Below are 27179 nucleotides of genomic sequence, written 5' to 3' on the forward strand. Positions count from 1 at the left end.
GAAAAAAAAAAAAGAAATCGTCTTTAAAATCATGACTTTCTGCGTGAATGTGCTCTCCTGGTCACTGGTCAATATAATACGTAAATCATCATGGTGGCTGAAGGATATTCGGTTCTTCCAGGAACCTTCACACACACTGAGGTCCGGAGATCGATCCCCCGGTACGGGTGGAAACATTAGGATGTGTTTCCATAAGACACCTGCTGTCCATGCTTACCTGACAGTAAAATGAGTACCCGGGTGGTAGTCGACGGGTATGGGTCGCATCCTGGGAGAAAACTGACCTAATTTGCCTTAATTGCTTTGCATAACAAGCGGCTTTCTATATAGTAGTATGTCATAGATGTCAGCTAAGACCATGTACCTTATACATGTACTTGTAGAAATAAAGATTATTATCGTTTCGGTTTTCCGTCCCGTTGCTTGGTAGGCAACGCACTCGCCTCACACAGTCAGTGTCCATAGTTCAATCCCCAGCATAGGTGGAAGTTTTGGGCATGTTTCCTTACACCTGCTGTTTCTGTTCACCTAGCAGTAAGTAGGTACCTGGGTGTTAGTAGACTGGTGTGGGTGGCATCCTGGGGGGACAAGACTGAAGGACCACAATAGAAATAAGACAGACAGTCCTTGATGATGTGCTGACGTTCTTGGGTTATCCTGGGTGGCTAACCTTCCCCAGAGTTAAAAATCCGAACAAATGTTATTATGTGACCATGCTTGAAGACGTCAGGTTCTCCCATGAACCATCATGGTAGACGGGCAATTTCATCACGGTGGACAGAAGTCCGATTCTCATACGAAGTAATATGGCAGACGGGAGACTTCCGGTTCTCTCAGGAAACAACATGGTGGACGGGAGACTTCCGGTGCGAGAGACAAAAGAGGAGCAGCTGAATCTCCAAGAGCTGTGTGGAGCTGTTGACAACGCTATCATTTTCAGTCCAGCACCACACAACACCAGCACCTCAGCCTTCCCTGTACTGGTAAGGCGGTGCTCTACATTACAGTCTAGCTTCCACGTTGTGATATATTTTAATACCTTAAAGAAACACATCAATGTTCCCTGAAACCATTTCATGCAAGGAGGAGAAAACCCAGACGTGCAGCATACCTACAAGAAAAGAGGATTCATTTTAGAGCATCAACATGGATTTAGACGTGGAATATCTTGCCACAGAAACCTAATATAATTCTATGATAAATTTACCGGAGTTCCTCGACTACAAAGACCTCTGAGTTCCTACAGTTTTTGTACTCCCAGAGCCCGGCCATGGGCCAGTCTTAGAAGATTGGAGCACAACCTCAGAAACAAGCCAGAGTAATAGGTAAGGTAAGTGAACTGATAAATACCTCAATAATATTAAATTATAATCAGCCACTTAAAGGTTGCACTGCTCATATTCTATATGAAACATCGCTGTCAGCTGAACAATTCTCAAAATGTCTCCGAGACACGAGAGTGCGTTGCAAAAAAAAAAAAAAAAATCACGTTAACATTGTTTTTTAAGGTGTCTGAATTTTTAGTAAAAATAAACATTTCCACTGGGGCATCCCTTCCGGTTTAGGGCCTTCCACTGGAGCATCCCTTCCGGTTTAGGCCTTCTACAGAGACATCCCTTCCGGTCTAGGACCAGCTTCTGGAGGGTCACCTTTTCACACCTAGGTGTTACTTCCGGTTTTGACCATGACCTCGCCCTCGAGACTACCTCACCCTTGACCCCCCGCCCACGACCCCCCCCCCCTTCGCGACCCCCCTTCGCGACCCCGCCGTCGCGCCCGCGCGCCCGCCCGCCCGCCCGCCCGCGCCCTTCGCGACCCCCGCCCGCGCGCCCCGCCCGCGCGCCCGCCCCGCCCGCGCGCCCGCCCGCGCCTTTCGCGACCCCCGCCCGCGCCTTCTGCTGCGCCTTCTGCAGCGTCATCCGGATCGCCCCCGCGCCTCGAATTTTTTTCCGATTTTTTTCGAATTTTTTTTGAATTTCATTTTCTTGTGCTCTCCATCTCCTCGGATCAAGGTTTTTGGATTCCCCCCTATGGGGTTTTTCGAAATTCTCCATCTCCTCAGATCAAATTTTTTGGGTACCCCTCCTTTCACCCCCATCCCCAAACAATTTCTCGAAATCAAATTCTCCATCTCCTTGGATCAAGTTTTTTTTTGGGTACCCCTCCTTTCACCCCAAATTTTCTCGACAATACCATGACTCCATCTCCTCGGATCAAGTTTTTTGGATCCCCCCTATGGGGTTTTCGAAATTCTCCATCTCCTTGGATCAAATTTTTGGATTACCCCTCCCACTTTCACCCCAAATTTTCTCGACAATACCATGACTCCATCTCCTCAGATCAAATTTTTAAGGTTCCCCCTCCCACTTTCACCCCCCCAATCCCAAAAATTTCTCGATAATACAAGTTTTTGGATTCCCCCCCCCTATGGGGGTTTTGAATTTCTTATGATCACCTTGGATCAAATTTTTGGATTACCCCTCCCACTTTCACCCACCCCCCAACCTCAAATTTTTCTCGATAATACCAAGTTTTTGGATTCCCTCCTATGGGGTTTTCGAAATTCCTCGGATCAAAGTTTTTGGAATCCCCCCTCTGGGGGTAAGCATTCAAAATAGACTCCTCCTATGGGGGCATGCTTACTACAGGTCTAAACATCTTCCCCTTATTATTTTAAAATGAACTAAAAGTTTCCGCTCATTAAGTCAAATGAACTAAGAAGGGTGTTTACTCGGCGGTCAGTGACGTCACGCGCACACAGGTTGAATCAGGTCGCCCCCTATGTCAGTGACGTCACGTGATGACCGCGCACACAGGTTGAATCTTGTCTACCCTTTTACCCACCCTCCCAAACCCTCACACTCCAACCAACACCTCACAATTTTCACTCATAACCCCCAATTTTTCTCGTTTTAACCCTTTTAGTTCATTAAAGTTAATAAGGGGACACATGCATCAGAAAGTCACCACATCGCTTACATCCACTTTCGTTAAATTCACTACTCACAATTTTACATATTACGAAGTTAAATACGCACTTTTACTTTGAACATCTTCAAAACACTCTCATAAATCATTTGAATACTCACAAAAAATACCTTTATACATTTCCAAACAACACTGAAATACTCCAAAAAACATCATTCGAACACCCCCAAATCACCTCTGAATACTCCCAGAACACCTTCATAAATACTCTTGCACATCATTTGAACACCTTCATAAGTACTCTCATAATCATTTGTACACCTTCAAAAAACACCTTTGAATACTCACATAAACACCCTTGAACACCTTCAAAACACCTTCAAAGCACTCTCATAATCATTTGAACACACTCAAAACACCTTTGAATAACCTCAAAACACCTTTGAACACCTTCAAAACACCCTTGAACACCTTCAAAACACCCTTGAACACCTTCAAAAACAACATTTGAACACACTCAAAACACCTTTGAACATTTCCAAAACACTATTTGAGTACTCCCAAATAAGATTTTACATCTCTAATTTATCTGCACTTTCATTAAATTACAACTCATCCCTCAGTCTCCAGACTAGGCATTTTCTCGTTTTTACCCTTTTAGTTCATTAAAGTTATTAAGGGGACACAATACATCAGAAAAAAAAAAAGTCACAAAAACTAACTCAAACACTTTACTTTGAACACCCCCAAAAACACTCTCATAATCATTTGTACACCTTCAAAAAACACCTTTGAATACTCACATAAACACCCTTGAACACCTTCAAAACACCTTTGAATAACCTCAAAACACCTTTGAACACCTTCAAAACACCCTTGAACACCCTTGATCACCTTCAAAAAACAACATTTGAACACACTCAAAACACCTTTGAACACCTTTGAACATTTCCAAACAACACTGAAACACTTCCAAAAAACACAATTTGAGTACTCCCAATTACACCACTGATTACTACTAAAACACCGCTGAATTCAATCAAAACACCCTTCAACACCTTCAAACACCCTTGAACACCTTCAAAACACTCTTGAACACCTTCAAAAACACCTTTGAACATTTCCAAAACACTATTTGAGTACTCCCAATTACACCACTGAATACTACTAAAACACCGATGAATTCAATCAAAACACCCTTCAACACCTTCAAAACACCTTTGAACACCTTTGAACATTTCCAAAAAACACTCTCATAATCATTTGAACACACTCAAAACACCTTTGAATAACCTCAAAACACCTTTGAACACCTTCAAAACACCCTTGAACACCCTTGATCACCTTCAAAAAAAACAACATTTGAACACACTCAAAACACCTTTGAACACTTCCAAAAAACACAATTTGAGTACTCCCAATTACACCACTGAATACTACTAAAACACCGCTGAATTCAATCAAAACACCCTTCAACACCTTCAAAACACCTTTGAACACCTTTGAACATTTCCAAAACACTATTTGAGTACTCCCAATTACACCACTGATTACTACTAAAACACCGCTGAATTCAATCAAAACACCCTTCATCACCTTCAAACACCCTTGAACACACTCAAAACACCCTTCAACACCTTCAAAACACCTTTGAACACCTTCAAAACACATTTGAACACCTTCAAAACACTCTCATAATCATTTGAACACACTCAAAACACCTTTGAACACCTTTGAACACTTCCAAAAAACACAATTTGAGTACTCCCAATTACACCACTGAATACTACTAAAACACCGCTGAATTCAATCAAAACACCCTTCAACACCTTCAAAACACCTTTGAACACCTTTGAACACCTTCAAAAAAAACAACATTTGAACACACTCAAAACACCTTTGAATAACCTCAAAACACCTTTGAACACCTTCAAAACACCCTTGAACACCCTTGATCACCTTCAAAAAAACATTTGAACACACTCAAAACACCTTTGAACACTTCCAAAAAACACAATTTGAGTACTCCCAATTACACCACTGAATACTACTAAAACACCGCTGAATTCAATCAAAACACCCTTCAACACCTTCAAACACCCTTGAACACCTTCAAAACACTCTTGAACACCTTCAAAAACACCTTTGAACATTTCCAAAACACTATTTGAGTACTCCCAATTACACCACTGATTACTACTAAAACACCGCTGAATTCAATCAAAACACCCTTCAACACCTTCAAACACCCTTGAACACACTCAAAACACCCTTCAACACCTTCAAAAACACCTTTGAACACCTTCAAAACACCTTTGAACACATTCAAAACACTCTCATAATCATTTGAACACACTCAAAACACCTTTGAATAACCTCAAAACACCTTTGAACACCTTCAAAACACCCTTGAACACCCTTGATCACCTTCAAAAAACAACATTTGAACACACTCAAAACACCTTTGAACACCTTTGAACATTTCCAAACAACACTGAAACACTTCCAAAAACACCATTTGAGTACTCCCATATACACCACTGAATACTAAAACACCACTGAATACACTCAAAACACCACCAAAATCACCATAAACTAAGATCAACACCCACATCCCACAACACCCACAACACCCACAATTTTTTCTCGTTTTATCTAATTTCATCAGAAAGTCACAACACCCACACCTCCCATTTTTTTTCTCGTTTTAACCCTTTTAGTTCATTAAAGTTAATAAGGGGCCACACTACATCAGAAAAAGTCACAAAAACAACCCACTTATAACGTCTTTTCGATATCTCTAGTTCGACAACAACACCCGCATCCCACATCACCCACATCCCACATCCCACACACACACACACACACACACACACACACATCCCTAACCTAGCCTAACCTAACCTAACTTATCCTAACATAACCTAACCTAACCTAACCTAACCTAACCTAACCTAACCTAACCTAACTTATCCTAACCTAGCCTAACCTAACCTAACCTAACCTTACCTAACTTATCCTAACCTAACTTAACCTAGCCTAACCTAACCTAACTTAACCTAACCTAACCTAACCTAACCGAACCTACCCTAACCTAACCTTACCTAACATAACCTAACCTAGCCTAACCTAACCTAACCTAACTTAACCTAACCCAACCTAACCTAACCTAGCCTAACCTAACTTAACCTAACCTAACCTAACCTACCCTAACCTAACTTATCCTAACCTAACCTAACCTATCTTAACCTTACCTAACCTAACCTAGCCGAACCTATCCTAACCTAACCTAAAATATATTAGAACAATTCCAAAATACATTAGAGTACTCCAGAATTACTTTGAACGACTCCATTTTTTTTGGATATTTCCAAATTAGTTTTGAAAACTTTATCGTAAAATCGAACATTATTTTCTTGTTGGTAAACACACTCAATGGTAGAAATATTTACTCGATTTCCGAATAGAAACACTTTCCTTGCTCTGAGAGACTCATTGTGGGTCACCCCTTCCCCCCCCCCCCCCATCACCACTGGGGTAATGCGGTTCACACCCAAGGTAGATTTAAGATAATCATGAACACCTGCGCCAACTCAGGACAGACAGACGCCATGAAATGCGGGTAACATCCAAGGTAGAAAATCATCTCTTTCCAGACCAACTGTCTATCCTAACCTAACCTAACCTAACCTAACCTAACCTAACCTAATTCCTAACCTAACCTAACCTCACCTAACCGTACCTAACCTAACTCCATCAATCACCTCTATCCTAACCTAACCTAACCTAACCTAACCCAACCTAACTCCATCAAACACCTCTATCCTAACCTAACCTAACCTATCCTAACCTAACCTAACTCCATCAAACACCTCGAATACTACCTAACTTAACCTAACCTAACCTTACCTAACCTACCGAACCTAACCTAACCTAACCTAACCTATCCTAACCTGTCCTAACCTAACCTAACCTAACCTAACCTAACCTAACCTAACTTATCCTAAGCTAACCTAACCTAACTTATCCTAACCTAACCTATCCTAACCTAACCTAAACACTGACTAACTTTGAACCAACTCTGAACACCACTGATCTTCTTCAAAAAATGCTCTGCACATCATTTGAACACCTTCAAAAAAAACACCATCAAACACCTCCGAATACTCCCAAAAAAAAAAACACTACTGATTACTACCAAATCACCACTGAATACTACCAATCACCGTCAAAATCACCAGAAACTAAGTTTAACATCACCATCTAACATCCTTTTTATAGAAATCCCCTCAAATCACTATAACCAAGAACTCCCTCCCCATTTGGCGCATAAAAAAAAAAGCATGAACACAAACCTAATACGCAAACACTTAGTACATGATCACCATCAACTGAAAACATATCTTATACACACACATAATATAACACAATCACCAACTACAATCACCCATGTTCACTTACCTCAAAATCACTAATATCACAGAAAACAATCATTTTTATAAACATTTCACACACACACACACACACACACACACAGACACACAAAAAAAAAAAAAAAAATATTTGACAATATCTAAGCGCACTCACCTCACTACCACCAACACACGATGTCTCACCTCACAGGACCGACGAGCTCACCTCCAGTGACGTCACACTCCCATTGTGTTACTTGGTGGTTGGTAACATCACACCTAACCCCCCTTGTTTCAACCTGTTGTACCCTACATTATCTAAGAACACTATATCCAAGACGATTACCAGATTTTATGATCCCCAACACCAAGATCACAGAAAACACACATTTTTATAATTATTCACACAAAAAATCACGATCACCAATTCCATATCATGTTTACCGTCATCTATCAACACTAATCACCAAGATCACCAAAAAAAAATCTAAGATCATGCATCTCAAAACTACTATGATCACTGAAAACACTTATTTTTTAAACATTCGCACAAAAATAAGACATACACAAAAATACCACAACACTTCCACCAACATCTATAACATAACATGAGCACTATAACATATCACTATCACAAAAAAAATAATACACAAACACCCACATATTATACATTTCAATTGGAAATTTAAGACATGAGACATACTCACCAAATCTAAGACATTCACCTCCAACTAAGACATACACATCACCCCTAAAACTTCCTTCCTTATTCATTCCGTATATCTCCTAGAGCTGTTTTAACCCCGACGGTTCCATCACGACGTAGGAGCCAGAGTGTAGTAGGTGGTGTTGGAGTGGTGATGGTTCCTCTGGCTCCTACGTCGTGATGGAACCGTCGGGGTTAAAACAGCTCTAGGAGATATACGGAATGAATAAGGAAGGAAGTTTTAGGGGTGATGTGTATGTCTTAGTTGGAGGTGAATGTCTTAGATTTGGTGAGTATGTCTCATGTCTTAAATTTCCAATTGAAATGTATAATATGTGGGTGTTTGTGTATTATTTTTTTTGTGATAGTGATATGTTATAGTGCTCATGTTATGTTATAGATGTTGGTGGAAGTGTTGTGGTATTTTTGTGTATGTCTTATTTTTGTGCGAATGTTTAAAAAATAAGTGTTTTCAGTGATCATAGTAGTTTTGAGATGCATGATCTTAGATTTTTTTTTGGTGATCTTGGTGATTAGTGTTGATAGATGACGGTAAACATGATATGGAATTGGTGATCGTGATTTTTTGTGTGAATAATTATAAAAATGTGTGTTTTCTGTGATCTTGGTGTTGGGGATCATAAAATCTGGTAATCGTCTTGGATATAGTGTTCTTAGATAATGTAGGGTACAACAGGTTGAAACAAGGGGGGTTAGGTGTGATGTTACCAACCACCAAGTAACACAATGGGAGTGTGACGTCACTGGAGGTGAGCTCGTCGGTCCTGTGAGGTGAGACATCGTGTGTTGGTGGTAGTGAGGTGAGTGCGCTTAGATATTGTCAAATATTATTTTTTTTTTTTTTGTGTGTGTGTGTGTGTGTGAAATGTTTATAAAAATGATTGTTTTCTGTGATATTAGTGATTTTGAGGTAAGTGAACATGGGTGATTGTAGTTGGTGATTGTGTTATATTATGTGTGTGTATAAGATATGTTTTCAGTTGATGGTGATCATGTACTAAGTGTTTGCGTATTAGGTTTGTGTTCATGCTTTTTTTTTTATGCGCCAAATGGGGAGGGAGTTCTTGGTTATAGTGATTTGAGGGGATTTCTATAAAAAGGATGTTAGATGGTGATGTTAAACTTAGTTTCTGGTGATTTTGACGGTGATTGGTAGTATTCAGTGGTGATTTGGTAGTAATCAGTAGTGTTTTTTTTTTGGGAGTATTCGGAGGTGTTTGATGGTGTTTTTTTTGAAGGTGTTCAAATGATGTGCAGAGCATTTTTTGAAGAAGATCAGTGGTGTTCAGAGTTGGTTCAAAGTTAGTCAGTGTTTAGGTTAGGTTAGGATAGGTTAGGTTAGGATAAGTTAGGTTAGGTTAGCTTAGGATAAGTTAGGTTAGGTTAGGTTAGGTTAGGTTAGGTTAGGTTAGGACAGGTTAGGATAGGTTAGGTTAGGTTAGGTTAGGTTCGGTAGGTTAGGTAAGGTTAGGTTAGGTTAAGTTAGGTAGTATTCGAGGTGTTTGATGGAGTTAGGTTAGGTTAGGATAGGTTAGGTTAGGTTAGGATAGAGGTGTTTGATGGAGTTAGGTTGGGTTAGGTTAGGTTAGGTTAGGTTAGGATAGAGGTGATTGATGGAGTTAGGTTAGGTACGGTTAGGTGAGGTTAGGTTAGGTTAGGAATTAGGTTAGGTTAGGTTAGGTTAGGTTAGGTTAGGATAGACAGTTGGTCTGGAAAGAGATGATTTTCTACCTTGGATGTTACCCGCATTTCATGGCGTCTGTCTGTCCTGAGTTGGCGCAGGTGTTCATGATTATCTTAAATCTACCTTGGGTGTGAACCGCATTACCCCAGTGGTGATGGGGGGGGGGGGGAAGGGGTGACCCACAATGAGTCTCTCAGAGCAAGGAAAGTGTTTCTATTCGGAAATCGAGTAAATATTTCTACCATTGAGTGTGTTTACCAACAAGAAAATAATGTTCGATTTTACGATAAAGTTTTCAAAACTAATTTGGAAATATCCAAAAAAAAATGGAGTCGTTCAAAGTAATTCTGGAGTACTCTAATGTATTTTGGAATTGTTCTAATATATTTTAGGTTAGGTTAGGATAGGTTCGGCTAGGTTAGGTTAGGTAAGGTTAAGATAGGTTAGGTTAGGTTAGGATAAGTTAGGTTAGGGTAGGTTAGGTTAGGTTAGGTTAAGTTAGGTTAGGCTAGGTTAGGTTAGGTTGGGTTAGGTTAAGTTAGGTTAGGTTAGGTTAGGCTAGGTTAGGTTATGTTAGGTAAGGTTAGGTTAGGGTAGGTTCGGTTAGGTTAGGTTAGGTTAGGTTAAGTTAGGTTAGGTTAGGCTAGGTTAAGTTAGGTTAGGATAAGTTAGGTAAGGTTAGGTTAGGTTAGGTTAGGCTAGGTTAGGATAAGTTAGGTTAGGTTAGGTTAGGTTAGGTTAGGTTAGGTTAGGTTAGGTTATGTTAGGATAAGTTAGGTTAGGTTAGGCTAGGTTAGGGATGTGTGTGTGTATGTGTGTGTGGTGGGATGTGGGATGTGGGTGATGTGGGATGCGGGTGTTGTTGTCGAACTAGAGATATCGAAAAGACGTTATAAGTGGGTTGTTTTTGTGACTTTTTCTGATGTAGTGTGGCCCCTTATTAACTTTAATGAACTAAAAGGGTTAAAACGAGAAAAAAAATGGGAGGTGTGGGTGTTGTGACTTTCTGATGAAATTAGATAAAACGAGAAAAAATTGTGGGTGTTGTGGGTGTTGTGGGATGTGGGTGTTGATCTTAGTTTATGGTGATTTTGGTGGTGTTTTGAGTGTATTCAGTGGTGTTTTAGTATTCAGTGGTGTATATGGGAGTACTCAAATGGTGTTTTTGGAAGTGTTTCAGTGTTGTTTGGAAATGTTCAAAGGTGTTCAAAGGTGTTTTGAGTGTGTTCAAATGTTGTTTTTTGAAGGTGATCAAGGGTGTTCAAGGGTGTTTTGAAGGTGTTCAAAGGTGTTTTGAGGTTATTCAAAGGTGTTTTGAGTGTGTTCAAATGATTATGAGAGTGTTTTGAATGTATTCAAAGGTGTTTTTGAAGGTGTTCAAGGGTGTTTGAAGGTGTTGAAGGGTGTTTTGAGTGTGTTCAAGGGTGTTTGAAGGTGTTGAAGGGTGTTTTGATTGAATTCAGCGGTGTTTTAGTAGTAATCAGTGGTGTAATTGGGAGTACTCAAATAGTGTTTTTGAAAGTGTTCAAGAGTGTTTTGAAGGTGTTCAAGGGTGTTTGAAGGTGTTGAAGGGTGTTTTGATTGAATTCAGCGGTGTTTTAGTAGTATTCAGTGGTGTAATTGGGAGTACTCAAATTGTGTTTTTTGGAAATGTTCATTGTTCTGGGATGTGGGTGTTGTGGGTGTTGTTGTCGAACTAGAGATACCGTGTTATAAGTGGGTTGTTGTTGGGACTTTTTCTGAAAATTAGGTGTTTTGAGTGTGTTCAGTTTATGGTGATTTTGTGGTGTTTTGAGTGTAAGGTGTTTTAGTATTCAGTGGTGTATTTGGGAGTACTCAAATGGTGTTTTTGGAAGTGTTTCAGTGTTGTTTGGAAATGTTCAAAGGTGTTCAAAGGTGTTTTGAGTGTGTTCAAATGTCAAAAGGTGTTTTGAAGTGTTCAAAGGTTTCAAAAGGTGTTTTGAGTGTGTTCAAATGATTATGAGAGTGTGTTCAAAGGTGTTTTGAAGGTGATCAAAGGTGTTTTGAAGGTGTTGAAGGGTGTTTTGATGTGAATTCAGCGGTGTTTTAGTAGTATTCAGTGGTGTAATTGGGAGTACTCAAATTGTGTTTTTTGGAAGTGTTCAAAGGTGTTTTGAAGGTGTTCAAAGGTGTTTTGATTGAATTCAGCGGTGTATTCAAATTGGTACTCAAATAGTTTTTGAAGTTCATGTGTTCAAAGGTGTTTTGAAGAGATGTGTTCAAGGGTGTTTTGAAGGTGTTCAAAGGTGTTTTTGAAGGTGTTGAAGGGTGTTTTGAGTGTATTCAGTGGTGTTTTAGTATTCAGTGGTGTAATTGGGAGTACTCAAATGGTGTTTTTGGAAGTGTTTCAGTGTTGTTTGGAAATGTTCAAAGGTGTTCAAAGGTGTTTTGAGTGTGTTCAAATGTTGTTTTTTGAAGGTGTTCAAAGGTGTTCAAAAGGTGTTTTGAGTGTGTTCAAATGATTATGAGAGTGTTTTGAATGTGTTCAAAGGTGTTTTGAAGGTGTTCAAAGGTGTTTTGAAGGTGTTGAAGGGTGTTTTGAGTGTGTTCAAGGGTGTTTGAAGGTGATGAAGGGTGTTTTGATTGAATTCAGCGGTGTTTTAGTAGTAATCAGTGGTGTAATTGGGAGTACTCAAATAGTGTTTTGGAAATGTTCAAAGGTGTTCAAAGGTGTTTTGAAGGTGTTGAAGGGTGTTTTGATTGAATTCAGCGGTGTTTTAGTAGTATTCAGTGGTGTAATTGGGAGTACTCAAATTGTGTTTTTTGGAAGTGTTCAAAGGTGTTTTGAGTGTGTTCAAATGTTGTTTTTTTTGAAGGTGATCAAGGGTGTTCAAGGGTGTTTTGAAGGTGTTCAAAGGTGTTTTGAGGTTATTCAAAGGTGTTTTGAGTGTGTTCAAATGATTATGAGAGTGTTTTTTGGAAATGTTCAAAGGTGTTCAAAGGTGTTTTGAAGGTGTTGAAGGGTGTTTTGATTGAATTCATCGGTGTTTTAGTAGTATTCAGTGGTGTAATTGGGAGTACTCAAATAGTGTTTTGGAAATGTTCAAAGGTGTTTTTGAAGGTGTTCAAGAGTGTTTTGAAGGTGTTCAAGGGTGTTTGAAGGTGTTGAAGGGTGTTTTGATTGAATTCAGCGGTGTTTTAGTAGTAATCAGTGGTGTAATTGGGAGTACTCAAATTGTGTTTTTTGGAAGTGTTTCAGTGTTGTTTGGAAATGTTCAAAGGTGTTCAAAGGTGTTTTGAGTGTGTTCAAATGTTGTTTTTTGAAGGTGATCAAGGGTGTTCAAGGGTGTTTTGAAGGTGTTCAAAGGTGTTTTGAGGTTATTCAAAGGTGTTTTGAAGGTGTTCAAGGGTGTTTATGTGAGTATTCAAAGGTGTTTTTTGAAGGTGTACAAATGATTATGAGAGTGTTTTTGGGGGTGTTCAAAGTAAAGTGTTTGAGTTAGTTTTTGTGACTTTTTTTTTTTCTGATGTATTGTGTCCCCTTAATAACTTTAATGAACTAAAAGGGTAAAAACGAGAAAATGCCTAGTCTGGAGACTGAGGGATGAGTTGTAATTTAATGAAAGTGCAGATAAATTAGAGATGTAAAATCTTATTTGGGAGTACTCAAATAGTGTTTTGGAAATGTTCAAAGGTGTTTTGAGTGTGTTCAAATGTTGTTTTTGAAGGTGTTCAAGGGTGTTTTGAAGGTGTTCAAGGGTGTTTTGAAGGTGTTCAAAGGTGTTTTGAGGTTATTCAAAGGTGTTTTGAGTGTGTTCAAATGATTATGAGAGTGCTTTGAAGGTGTTTTGAAGGTGTTCAAGGGTGTTTATGTGAGTATTCAAAGGTGTTTTTTGAAGGTGTACAAATGATTATGAGAGTACTTATGAAGGTGTTCAAATGATGTGCAAGAGTATTTATGAAGGTGTTCTGGGAGTATTCAGAGGTGATTTGGGGGTGTTCGAATGATGTTTTTTGGAGTATTTCAGTGTTGTTTGGAAATGTATAAAGGTATTTTTTGTGAGTATTCAAATGATTTATGAGAGTGTTTTGAAGATGTTCAAAGTAAAAGTGCGTATTTAACTTCGTAATATGTAAAATTGTGAGTAGTGAATTTAACGAAAGTGGATGTAAGCGATGTGGTGACTTTCTGATGCATGTGTCCCCTTATTAACTTTAATGAACTAAAAGGGTTAAAACGAGAAAAATTGGGGGTTATGAGTGAAAATTGTGAGGTGTTGGTTGGAGTGTGAGGGTTTGGGAGGGTGGGTAAAAGGGTAGACAAGATTCAACCTGTGTGCGCGGTCATCACGTGACGTCACTGACATAGGGGGCGACCTGATTCAACCTGTGTGCGCGTGACGTCACTGACCGCCGAGTAAACGCTTTTTTTAGTTCATTTAACTTAATGAGAGGAAACTTTTAGTTCATTTGACTTAATGAGCGGAAACTTTTAGTTCATTTTAAAATAATAAGGGGAAGATGTTTAGACCTGTAGTAAGCATGCCCCCATAGGAGGAGTCTATTTTGAATGCTTACCCCCAGAGGGGGGATTCCAAAAACTTTGATCCGAGGAATTTCGAAAACCCCATAGGAGGGAATCCAAAAACTTGGTATTATCGAGAAAAATTTGAGGTTGGGGGGTGGGTGAAAGTGGGAGGGGTAATCCAAAAATTTGATCCAAGGTGATCATAAGAAATTCAAAACCCCCATAGGGGGGGGAATCCAAAAACTTGTATTATCGAGAAATTTTTGGGATTGGGGGGGTGAAAGTGGGAGGGGGAACCTTAAAAATTTGATCTGAGGAGATGGAGTCATGGTATTGTCGAGAAAATTTGGGGTGAAAGTGGGAGGGGTAATCCAAAAATTTGATCCAAGGAGATGGAGAATTTCGAAAACCCCATAGGGGGGATCCAAAAAACTTGATCCGAGGAGATGGAGTCATGGTATTGTCGAGAAAATTTGGGGTGAAAGGAGGGGTACCCAAAAAAAACTTGATCCAAGGAGATGGAGAATTTGATTTCGAGAAATTGTTTGGGGATGGGGGTGAAAGGAGGGGTACCCAAAAAATTTGATCTGAGGAGATGGAGAATTTCGAAAAACCCCATAGGGGGGAATCCAAAAACCTTGATCCGAGGAGATGGAGAGCACAAGAAAATGAAATTCAAAAAAAATTCGAAAAAAAATCGGAAAAAATTCGAGGCGCGGGGGCGATCCGGACGACGCTGCAGAAGGCGCAGCAGAAGGAGCGGGCGGGGCTCGCGAAGGGCGCGGGCGGGCGCGCGGGCGGGGCGGGGCGCGCGGGCGGGCGCGCGGGCGGGGGTCGCGAAGGGCGCGGGCGGGCGCGCGGGCGCGCGGGCGCGCGGGGCGGGGGTCGCGAAGGGGGGTCGTGGGGCGGGGGTACTGGTTGGGGGGTCAAGGGTGAGGTAGTCTCGAGGGCGAGGTCATGGTCAAAACCGGAAGTAACACCTAGGTGTGAAAAGGTGACCCTCCAGCCGCTGGTCCTAGACCGGAAGGGATGCCCCAGAGGTGGCCTAAACCGGAAGGGATGCTCCAGTGGAAGGCCCTAAACCGGAAGGGATGCTCCAGTGGAAATTTTCACTACTTATATATATATATATATATATATATATATATATATATATATATATATATATATATATATATATATATATATATATATATATATATATATATATATATATATATATATTTTACATGACAATTTAAAGACTGCACAGAAAACAAACGAAAAAGAATGCAAGATTTGAAATAATGGCGCTAACAAGAAACTGTAGAGACCCTCAGTTTAAACAGACTATCATGTCAAGTGACTTTAAAGATATAACACTCACTCGCCATGAGTTTAAACCCCACCCGTTCCGTGTTTTTTAAACACTTTAGTTGTAAGTCTTCATTGTTTCTCTAATGTAGCTATAACGAGCCTTTAATAACTGGTTCTGAGAAAACTTCCACCAGTCCATGATGATTCTCTTGAAATAGCTTGTGCTCTCTAGCCTGGAATATTGCTGTACAGTAACGGCCCCTATTCAAGGCTGGCGACATGGCAGACCTGGAGAGTGTACAAAGAACTTTCACGGCACACATAAGTGTGATAAGGCACCTAAACTACTGGGAACAGTTGAATGTCCTTGATCTGTCTTCCCTGGAACGCAGGCGAGAGAGATATATGATAATATACGCTTGGAAGGTCCTCGAGGGATTGGTACCAAACCTGCACACGAAAATCACTCCCTATGAAAGCAAAAGACTCGGCAGAAGATGCAACATTCCCCCGATGAAAAGCAGGGGCGCCACGAGTACACTGAGAAACAACACAATAAGTGTCCGGGGCCCAAGACTGTACAACTGCCTCAAAGCATACATAAAGGGGATTACCAATAGACCCCTGGCTGTCTTCAAAAAGGCACTGGACAGACACCTAAAGTCAGTGCCTGACCAACCGGGCTGTGATTCGTACGTCAGCTTGCGTACGGCCAGCAGTAAAAGCCTGGTTGATCAGACCCTGATCCACCATGAGGCCTGGTCTCAGACCGGGCCGCGGGGGCGTTGACCCCCGAAACCCTCTTCAGGTAAACTCCAGGGGGTTGCAACGTCAATTTATAATACCGATCTTAATCTTATAGATGTGTTGTTGGTGGAAGTTGTTAGTGAAGAGGAGTCTGGCAACGATGTGCTGAGATAAGAACATCCTGGGAGGCAGTCACTGACGCTGCCTTCCCTTATAACCTTACATGGTGAGAGGCAGTCACTGACGCTGCCTTCCCTTATAACCTTACATGGTGAGAGGCAGTCACTGACGCTGCCTTCCCTTATAACCTTACATGGTAAGAGGCAGTCACTGACGCTGCCTTCCCTTATAACCTTACATGGTAAGAGGCAGTCACTGATGCTGCCTTCCCTTGTAACCTTACATGGTGAGAGGCAGTCACTGACGCTGCCTTCCCTTATAACCTTACATGGTGAGAGGCAGTCGCTGACGCTGCCTTCCCTTATAACCTTACATGGTGAAAGGCAGACACTGACGCTGCCTTCCCTTATGTAACCTTATTATTGTGGGAGGCAGTTACTGACGCTGCCTTCCCTTATAACCTTACATGGTGAGAGGCAGTCACTGACGCTGCCTTCCCTTATAACCTTACATGGTGAGAGGCAGTCACTGACGCTGCCTTCCCTTATAACCTTACATGGTGAGAGGCAGACACTGACGCTGCCTTCCCTTATGTAACCTTATTATTGTGGGAGGCAGTTACTGACGCTGCCTTCCCTTATAACCTTTCCATTGTGAGAGGCAGTCACTGACGCTGCCTTCCCTCATAACCTTTCCATTGTGAGAGGCAGTCACTGACGCTGCCTTCCCTCATAACCTTACCATTGTGAGAGGCAGTCACTGACGCTGCCTTCCCTCATAACCTTACCATTGTGAGAGGTAGTCGCTGACGCTGCCTTCCCTCATATCCTTACCATTGTGAGAGGCAGTCACTGACGCTGCCTTCCCTCATAACCTTACCATTGTGAGAGGCAGTCACTGACGCTGCCTTCCTTGATATCCTTATCATTGTGAGAGGCAGTCAGTGACGCTGCCTTCCTTGATATCCTTATCATTGTGAGAGGCAGTCACTGACGCTGCCTTCCCTCATATCCTTACCATTGTGAGAGGCAGTCACTGACGCTGCCTTCCCTCATATCCTTACCATTGTGAGAGGCAGTCACTGACGCTGCCTTCCCTCATAACCTTACCATTGTGAGAGGCAGTCACTGACGCTGCCTTCCCTCATATCCTTACCATTGTGAGAGGCAGTCACTGATGCTGCCTTCCCTCATAACCCTACCATTGTGAGAGGCAGTCACTGACGCTGCCTTCCCTCATAACCTTACCATTGTGAGAGGCAGTCACTGACGCTGCCTTCCCTCATATCCTTACCATTGTGAGAGGCAGTCACTGACGCTGCCTTCCTCATAACCTTACCATTGTGAGAGGCAGTCACTGACGCTGCCTTCCCTCATATCCTTACCATTGTGAGAGGCAGTCACTGACGCTGCCTTCCCTCATAACCTTACCATTGTGAGAGGCAGTCACTGATGCTGCCTTCCCTCATAACCTTACCATTGTGAGAGGCAGTCACTGACGCTGCCTTCCCTCATAACCTTACCATTGTGAGAGGCAGTCACTGACGCTGCCTTCCTTTATATCCTTACCATTGTGAGAGGCAGTCACTGACGCTGCCTTCCCTCATATCCTTACCATTGTGAGAGGCAGTCACTGACGCTGCCTTCCCTCATAACCTTACCATTGTGAGAGGCAGTCACTGACGCTGCCTTCCCTCATATCCTTAGCATTGTGAGAGGCAGTCACTGACGCTGCCTTCCCTCATAAACCTACCATTGTGAGAGGCAGTCACTGATGCTGCTTTCCCTCATAACCTTACCATTGTGAGAGGCAGTCACTGACGCTGCCTTCCCTCATAACCCTACCATTGTGAGAGGCAGTCACTGATGCTGCCTTCCCTCATAACCCTACCATTGTGAGAGGCAGTCACTGACGCTGCCTTCCCTCATAACCTTACCATTGTGAGAGGCAGTCACTGACGCTACCTTCCCTCATAACCCTACCATTGTGAGAGGCAGTCATTGATGATGCCTTCCCTCATAACCTTACCATTGTGAGAGGCAGTCACTGATGCTGCCTTCCCTCATAACCCTACCATTGTGAGAGGCAGTCACTGACGCTGCCTTCCCTCATAACCTTACCATTGTGAGAGGCAGTCACTGACGCTGCCTTCCCTCATATCCTTACCATTGTGAGAGGCAGTCACTGATGCTGCCTTCCCTCATAACCTTACCATTGTGAGAGGCAGTCACTGACGCTGCCTTCCCTCATAACCTTACCATTGTGAGAGGCAGTCACTGATGCTGCCTTCCCTCATATCCTTACCATTGTGAGAGGCAATCACTGATGCTGCCTTCCCTCATAACCTTACCATTGTGAGAGGCAGTCACTGATGCTGCCTTCCCTCATATCCTTACCATTGTGAGAGGCAGTCACTGATGCTGCCTTCCCTCATAACCCTACCATTATGAGAGGCAGTCACTGATGCTGCCTTCCCTCATAACCTTACCATTGTGAGAGGCAGTCACTGATGCTGCCTTCCCTCATATCCTTACCATTGTGAGAGGCAGTCACTGATGCTGCCTTCCCTCATAACCTTACCATTGTGAGAGGCAGTCACTGATGCTGCCTTCCCTCATAACCTTACCATTGTGAGAGGCAGTCACTGATGCTGCCTTCCCTCATAACCCTACCATTGTGAGAGGCAGTCACTGATGCTGCCTTCCCTCATAACCTTACCATTGTGAGAGGCAGTCACTGATGCTGCCTTCCCTCATAACCTTTCCATTGTGAGAGGCAGTCACTGACGCTGCCTTCCCTCATATCCTTACCATTGTGAGAAGCAGTCACTGATGCTGCCTTCCCTCATAACCTTACCATTGTGAGAGGCAGTCACTGATGCTGCCTTCCCTCATAACCTTACCATTGTGAGAGGCAGTCACTGACGCTGCCTTCCCTCATATCCTTACCATTGTGAGAGGCAGTCACTGATGCTGCCTTCCCTCATAACCTTACCATTGTGAGAGGCAGTCACTGATGCTGCCTTCCCTCATAACCTTTCCATTGTGAGAGGCAGTCACTGACGCTGCCTTCCCTCATATCCTTACCATTGTGAGAGGCAGTCACTGATGCTGCCTTCCCTCATAACCTTACCATTGTGAGAGGCAGTCACTGATGCTGCCTTCCTTTATATCCTTACCATTGTGAGAGGCAGTCACTGATGCTGCCTTCCCTCATAACCTTACCATTGTGAGAGGCAGTCACTGATGCTGCCTTCCTTTATATCCTTACCATTGTGAGAGGCAGTCACTGACGCTGCCTTCCCTCATAACCTTACCATTGTGAGAGGCAGTCACTGATCCTGCCTTCCCTCATAACCTTACCATTGTGAGAGGCAGTCACTGATGCTGCCTTCCCTCATAACCTTACCATTGTGAGAGGCAGTCACTGACGCTGCCTTCCCTCATAACCTTACCATTGTGAGAGGCAGTCACTGATCCTGCCTTCCCTCATAACCTTACCATTGTGAGAGGCAGTCACTGATGCTGCCTTCCCTCATAACCTTACCATTGTGAGAGGCAGTCACTGACGCTGCCTTCCCTCATAACCTTGCCATTGTGAGAGGCAGTCACTGATGCTGCCTTCCCTCATAACCCTACCATTGTGAGAGGCAGTCACTGACGCTCCCTCATATCCTTACCATTGTGAGAGGCAGTCACTGACGCTGCCTTCCCTCATAACCTTACCATTGTGAGAGGCAGTCACTGACGCTGCCTTCCCTCATAACCTTACCATTGTGAGAGGCAGTCACTGACGCTGCCTTCCCTTATAACCTTACCATTGTGAGAGGCAGTCACTGACGCTGCCTTCCCTCATAACCTTACCATTGTGAGAGGCAGTCACTGATGCTGCCTTCCCTCATAACCCTACCATTGTGAGAGGCAGTCACTGACGCTGCCTTCCCTCATAACCTTACCATTGTGAGAGGCAGTCACTGACGCTGCCTTCCGTCATAACCCTACCATTGTGAGAGGCAGTCACTGACGCTGCCTTCCCTCATAACCTTACCATTGTGAGAGGCAGTCACTGACGCTGCCTTCCCTCATAACCTTACCATTGTGAGAGGCAGTCACTGACGCTGCCTTCCGTCATAACCCTACCATTGTGAGAGGCAGTCACTGACGCTGCCTTCCCTCATAACCTTACCATTGTGAGAGGCAGTCACTGATGCTGCCTTCCCTCATAACCTTACCATTGTGAGAGGCAGTCACTGATGCTGCCTTCCCTCATAACCTTACCATTGTGAGAGGCAGTCACTGATGCTGCCTTCCCTCATAACCTTACCATTGTGAGAGGCAGTCACTGACGCTGCCTTCCGTCATAACCCTACCATTGTGAGAGGCAGTCACTGACGCTGCCTTCCCTCATAACCTTACCATTGTGAGAGGCAGTCACTGACGCTGCCTTCCCTCATAACCTTACCATTGTGAGAGGCAGTCACTGATGCTGCCTTCCCTCATAACCTTACCATTGTGAGAGGCAGTCACTGACGCTGCCTTCCCTCATAACCTTACCATTGTGAGAGGCAGTCACTGACGCTGCCTTCCCTTATAACCTTACCATTGTGAGAGGCAGTCACTGATGCTGCCTTCCCTCATAACCTTACCATTGTGAGAGGCAGTCACTGACGCTGCCTTCCCTCATAACCTTACCATTGTGAGAGGCAGTCACTGACGCTGCCTTCCCTCATAACCTTACCATTGTGAGAGGCAGTCACTGATGCTGCCTTCCCTCATAACCTTACCATTGTGAGAGGCAGTCACTGACGCTGCCTTCCGTCATAACCCTACCATTGTGAGAGGCAGTCACTGACGCTGCCTTCCCTCATAACCTTACCATTGTGAGAGGCAGTCACTGATGCTGCCTTCCCTCATAACCTTACCATTGTGAGAGGCAGTCACTGACGCTGCCTTCCCTCATAACCTTACCATTGTGAGAGGCAGTCACTGATGCTGCCTTCCCTCATAACCTTACCATTGTGAGAGGCAGTCACTGATGCTGCCTTCCCTCATAACCTTACCATTGTGAGAGGCAGTCACTGACGCTGCCTTCCCTCATAACCTTACCATTGTGAGAGGCAGTCACTGATGCTGCCTTCCCTCATAACCTTACCATTGTGAGAGGCAGTCACTGATGCTGTCTTCCCTCATAACCCTACCATTGTGAGAGGCAGTCACTGATGCTGCCTTCCCTCATAACCTTACCATTGTGAGAGGCAGTCACTGACGCTGCCTTCCCTCATAACCTTACCATTGTGAGAGGCAGTCACTGATGCTGCCTTCCCTCATAACCTTACCATTGTGAGAGGCAGTCACTGATGCTGCCTTCCCTCATAACCTTACCATTGTGAGAGGCAGTCACTGACGCTGCCTTCCCTCATAACCTTACCATTGTGAGAGGCAGTCACTGATGCTGCCTTCCCTCATAACCTTACCATTGTGAGAGGCAGTCACTGATGCTGTCTTCCCTCGTCACATTATTATTGTCGCAACTGCTATATTTATAAGTTTTCTCTAATGCGACGACTCATCTTGAAAACATAATTTGGCCTATTTCACATTATATATTGCTTAGTTGGTAGCGCACTCACCTCACACAGTGTCCGGGGTTTGATACCCTGTACGGGTGGAAACACTGGGGGTGTTTTCTTAAGACACCTGCTGTTCATGTTCACCTAGCAGCAAGTAGGTACCTGGGTGTTAGTCAACTGGTGTGGGCCGCATCATGGGGACAAAATTATCCTAATTTGCCCGAAATGTTTTGCATAACCAACTAGGCCTATAAAATTTGCATTATGTAGGTTATTGTAGAAATACTACTACTACCACTACAACCACTAACAATAATAATAATAATAATAATAATAATAATAATAATAATAATAATAATAATAATAATAATAATAATAATAATAATAATAATAATAATAATAATAATTATTATTATTATTATTATTATTATTATTATTATTATTATTATTATTATTATTATTATTATTATTATTATTATTATTATTATTATTATTATAGGTAAGCATTGGCTTGTTTTGAAATACAATTTGAGTTCTTGTGGTTCTAAGCTGAACGTTACATTTTACTGATAAGATGAACAACGCAGTGTTACCATCATTCCCTACATGTGGGTTGCACTACATTTCACGACGCTGTAAACCCGCGTGGGAGACCACCACTCGTCTGTGGCCAGTCACAAATTTTGTCAACGATGGATCTCTCAACATTCTAATGGCTCCATGAACACTGCTGAAGAATTAGACTCATGTACTCATGTATTTGGGAAGTACAGTACCTGTACTCTGAAGGTTATATTATAACCAGGTTGGTCACTAGATCTTGACGCAGATAACAAATGATAAATGAATTTTGTTTTGTATTATTTAACGCTTTATTATAATTCTCATCCACATTTTTACGATTTTGCTTCTTAATTTTATTCATTATATGCGTGAAATCTAATGAGCATGTCCTCACAGATGCTTCGCTACGGCTACGCTGCTGCACCGTGGAGCTACGATGGCGTGCTCCTCCATCCCGGCTGCTGCAAAGCGCAGTTCAGAAGAGGAATCGAAATTGCCTTCAAGCCGTACCCGATGCCAATGTTAGGTAAGTAGTAGGCAAACAGAGTCTAAGGAATCATATAATAAGCGCCGTTAAAATCTTTGAATAATATGAAAAAAATCTGTTTGTGTTGTCCCTGGACCCATTATGTGCTTCTGATCAGGTGTAGATGTGTGATCAGGTGTAGATGTGTGATCAGGTGTAGATGTGTGATCAGGTGTAGATGTGTGATCAGGTGTAGATGTGTGATCAGGTATAGATCAGGTATCAAAACTCTGCGACCCAGTCCCTGGACCCATTTTGCACCTCTGTAATATTTTTGACTACCGCGCACAGGATGGTTATGAGGTGCATAATAACGATATTAAACTAACTGATGCTTACACGAACATTTTTCATTTTGTTTTGTCTGGCACTGCAGAAGAATGGCAGTTCCCAGTGACACTGAACTACGAGACGCAACAACAACTGGAACTTCAGGCCAAGGGCACTCTTATATTAATGTGCTGTAAGCTCACTTTCCTGGTGGACGACGGTAGTTCATGCGAGTGGAACCTAACTGCTATCAGGAAGTTCGGCTACACTAGCAACAACTTCCACTTCGAGGCTGGTCGCAAGTCCTCAACTGGCGAAGGCATGCGTACCTTTCTTACTGACAAGGTGCGTAGAGTCAGGGGCCTCTTAATGCCATGAAATAAGTAAATAAACAAATAAATTAATAATTGCATGCTACACATACACACACACACACATTATATGTATATGTGTGTATATATGCAGGTGCTTACATAATTTTATATTTTGCCGCAATAGAATTTATGACCACCCTGCACTATTTCTTTAGCGTGCACTGAGGTAACGAGGGATACGGTGATAGAAACACATTAGTTTTTTCCTGAGCTCGTCTCTTCAAGGGAAGGATTGGGGAGGGGTGTCCTTGATGCTTATGAAGGACTCTTGATCTAAGAAATTGGAGCTATATTCCCTTTTCTCGGTTCAGACCTGATTACTTACCATTCTCCAGGCGCCGTATGACCTTCACGAGTTTAGCGCTTCCCTATAATAATGTGGTGGTGCCTTTAAAGTCAAATGTTAATGAAGATAAATTGTGAACATTCAAATGGTATAAAATACCGACAGGTTGTTAGGTAAGACACATATGCAGCAGTTAGGTATCTTTATTTCGAAATAAAGATACCTAACTGTTGCATATTTGTCTTACCTAACAAGATAAATTGTTTTCCCAATAATTCAAGGAAATGATTGAGAGGTCTCTGAATTGTTCCCCTTAATCTTAAAATTACAAATGTTCTTAGGGTGGTCATACACTATTATTAAAGATTCTTCTGCCCCTTGAACAGGGTAAATGCATACACGGACGCGTCCTGCAGATTAAGGAGTACTACCAGTTTGATCTTCTGTGTCAGCGAGGTGTGTCCCCAGAGCAAATAATGCAGCAGGTTCTGAGTTCTAAGAAAGAGCGAGATGAAGGCACACTAGGTCGAAGTCGTGGCTTTGGGAAAAAGGTCAGTGGATGAGAGTGTTGGTAAAAATCTGAGTCTGGGAAGAGAATGTAAACAGTGCCATTTTGTACAAGTGTATAATGGAATGCCAGACAGAGTTACACAGTCACTTAGTTAATTCATGTCGGATTACGACCGCAGGAGTATAGCTATTGTTGTTATGTTGTACAGTAGCTACGGGTAAGTGGAACACAAAATGGCAGTATTAAGTTGATAAACCTTAAAAGTGAATTTTCTATGTTAAGAATTTTATGTTTCATGAAATACTCATTCTATGTGCAGTAGTCAAAATTTTCCAGAGGCACATAATGGGTGGATTTGACTACCACCCACAGAATGGGTATGTCGTGCATGATAAAAAATATTAAACTATGTATTACGATCTATGTACAAAATGAGTTAAATAACAAGAGTACTGAAAGGAGAGAGGTAGGCTGTGTTTAGTTATTTTGATATGTTTATTATGCCCCCTATACCCATCCTGTGGGTGGAAGTCAAAGGATTACAGAGGTACATAATGGGTCCAGGGACTGGACCCCAAAGTTATGTTAGCTGAACAAGGTACAAAGGTCATGAACTAGGTTGTGTGCAGCATCTCACTGGGCACCTGAACCCAGTGGCGGCGCCCAGGGAAGACTTGGGTATGAATAGTCAGCTCCAAAAAAATATTCCCTCAGCACCCAGATCTCCCAACTACTTTAAAATAAGTCTTATAGCTTTCCCTTACATCCAGGTAGCTACCCGTAAGTTCTCCCAGTATGTGCACTCACGGCTCCCCTGTGGGAGTTCATTGATTCGAACTTGAAGCGTTGACACGTAATTATATTTTTGTTTTGAATTGGATTTTTTAATATATATATATATATATATATATATATATATATATATATATATATATATATATATATATATATATATATATATATATATATATATATATATATATATATATATATATATATATATATGAGAGATTTTATGTATATTTCAGACTGGCGAAATTCATCGTTCATCTCAACCTGAGCTTTCTAAGATGTTCTACACTTCTCAGTCTGACCTCACGAGGCACACTCGCACATCTCAACCAGAACTTATGCGGTCAAATTGCACATCTCAACCAGAACTTATGCGGTCAAGTTGCACATCTCAGCCGGAACTTATGCGGTCAAGTTGCACATCTCAACCAGAACTTATGCGGTCAAGTTGCACATCTCAGCCGGAACTTATGCGGTCAAGTTGCACATCTCAGCCGGAACTTATGCGGTCAAGTTGCACATCTCAACCAGAACTTATGCGGTCAAGTTGCACATCTCAGCCGGAACTTATGCGGTCAAGCTGCACATCTCAACCAGAGCTTGTGAGGTCAAGTCTGTCATCTCAGCCAGACCTCACTGAGAATATGTACACCTCTTAGCCAAACCTCAGCATTCCCAGCATCACCCAGACCTCACCAGACTGGGCCGCACCTCATTAATTGGCTAGGGTTTCAAAGAACACTACTCTACCTTCCCGAGTAATCTTAATAATAATAATAATAATAATAATAACAATAATAATAATAATAATAATAATAATAATAATAATAATAATAATAATAATAATAATAATAATAATAATAACAATAATAACAATAATAATAATAATAATAATAATAATAATAATAATAATAATAATAATAATAATAATAATAACAATAATAACAATAATAATAATAATAATAATAACAATAATAACAATAATAATAATAATAATAATAATAATAACAATAATAACAATAATAATAATAATAATAATAATAATAATAATAATAATAATAATAATAATAATAATAATAATAATAATAATAATAACAATAATGTCTTTATTTACTACAATTACATGTACCAGGTATACAGTCCTAGCTGACATCAGTGACATACTACTATATAGAAAGCCGCTTGTTATGCAGAGCATTTCGGGCAAATTAGGTCAGTTTTGTCCCAGGATGCGACCCACACCAGTCAACTAACACCCAGGTACCTATTTTTACTGATAGGTGAACATGGTCAATAGGTGGAAGGAAACAGGCCCAATGTTTTTATCCTTGCCGGGAATCGAACCCGGACCCTCAGCGTGTGAAACGAGAGCTTTCCCACCATGCCACGGGCCCCTTGTTATATAGAGTTATACGAAGCCCCAGTTATACAAAGCATTTCGGGCAACCTAAGTTAATCTTGTCCCCCAGGATGTAATCCACACTAATCGACTAATACCCAATTACCTACTTACTGCTAGGTAAACAGGGACAGTACCCCGAGTACACGAAGAGGCTGACAGGGTATTGCTCACCTCAAACTCTAGCACTGTTCTTGCTAAGCAGTGACTTAAATTTCTCTTTCATATATGTTAGTGACATCTATATGAAACAACACATAGAAGGTCAGGCTTTATAAGCTGCAATTTATTAGTGTATATATATCCTTCGAGGGAAGCAGGTACCTGGGTCCTGGTGAAGGACTCTTCATCCAAATAATTTTAGCTACTATCCCATTTCTCGGATTAAAGTTGATTACCTCTCATTTCACAGGCACTTTATGATCCATATGGGATTATCACTTCCGCCATGAATATAATATGATAATCGTTGTATTCGTTGTATT

At 41.9% G+C, this 27179-nt stretch overlaps 1 protein-coding gene across 1 annotated transcript; it reads left to right on the forward strand.

Annotated features, from left to right (window-relative positions):
* The first annotated feature begins 806 nt into the window (after positions 1–806).
* Positions 807–27179, forward strand: LOC128695016 (uncharacterized). Its single transcript, XM_070091519.1, has 5 exons — positions 807–983; positions 22933–23062; positions 23439–23677; positions 24379–24543; positions 25532–27179. Exons 1-5 carry the CDS (start codon positions 807–809, stop codon positions 25952–25954), a joined length of 1134 nt encoding a protein of 377 aa, XP_069947620.1. The 3' UTR covers positions 25955–27179.

This window comes from Cherax quadricarinatus, chromosome 35 (assembly GCF_038502225.1).
Source record: "Cherax quadricarinatus isolate ZL_2023a chromosome 35, ASM3850222v1, whole genome shotgun sequence".
Lineage (NCBI taxonomy): Eukaryota > Metazoa > Arthropoda > Malacostraca > Decapoda > Parastacidae > Cherax > Cherax quadricarinatus.

Excerpts from the sequence above, each read along its gene's own strand:
- LOC128695016 (XM_070091519.1), top strand. The coding sequence starts at position 807 with ATGGCAGACGGGAGACTTCCGGTTCTCTCAGGAAACAACATGGTGGAC. Across the intron at positions 23,063-23,438 it reads GTACCCGATGCCAATGTTAG|AAGAATGGCAGTTCCCAGTG; the intron begins GTAAGTAGTAGG and ends CTGGCACTGCAG. Across the intron at positions 23,678-24,378 it reads GTACCTTTCTTACTGACAAG|GGTAAATGCATACACGGACG; the intron begins GTGCGTAGAGTC and ends CCCCTTGAACAG.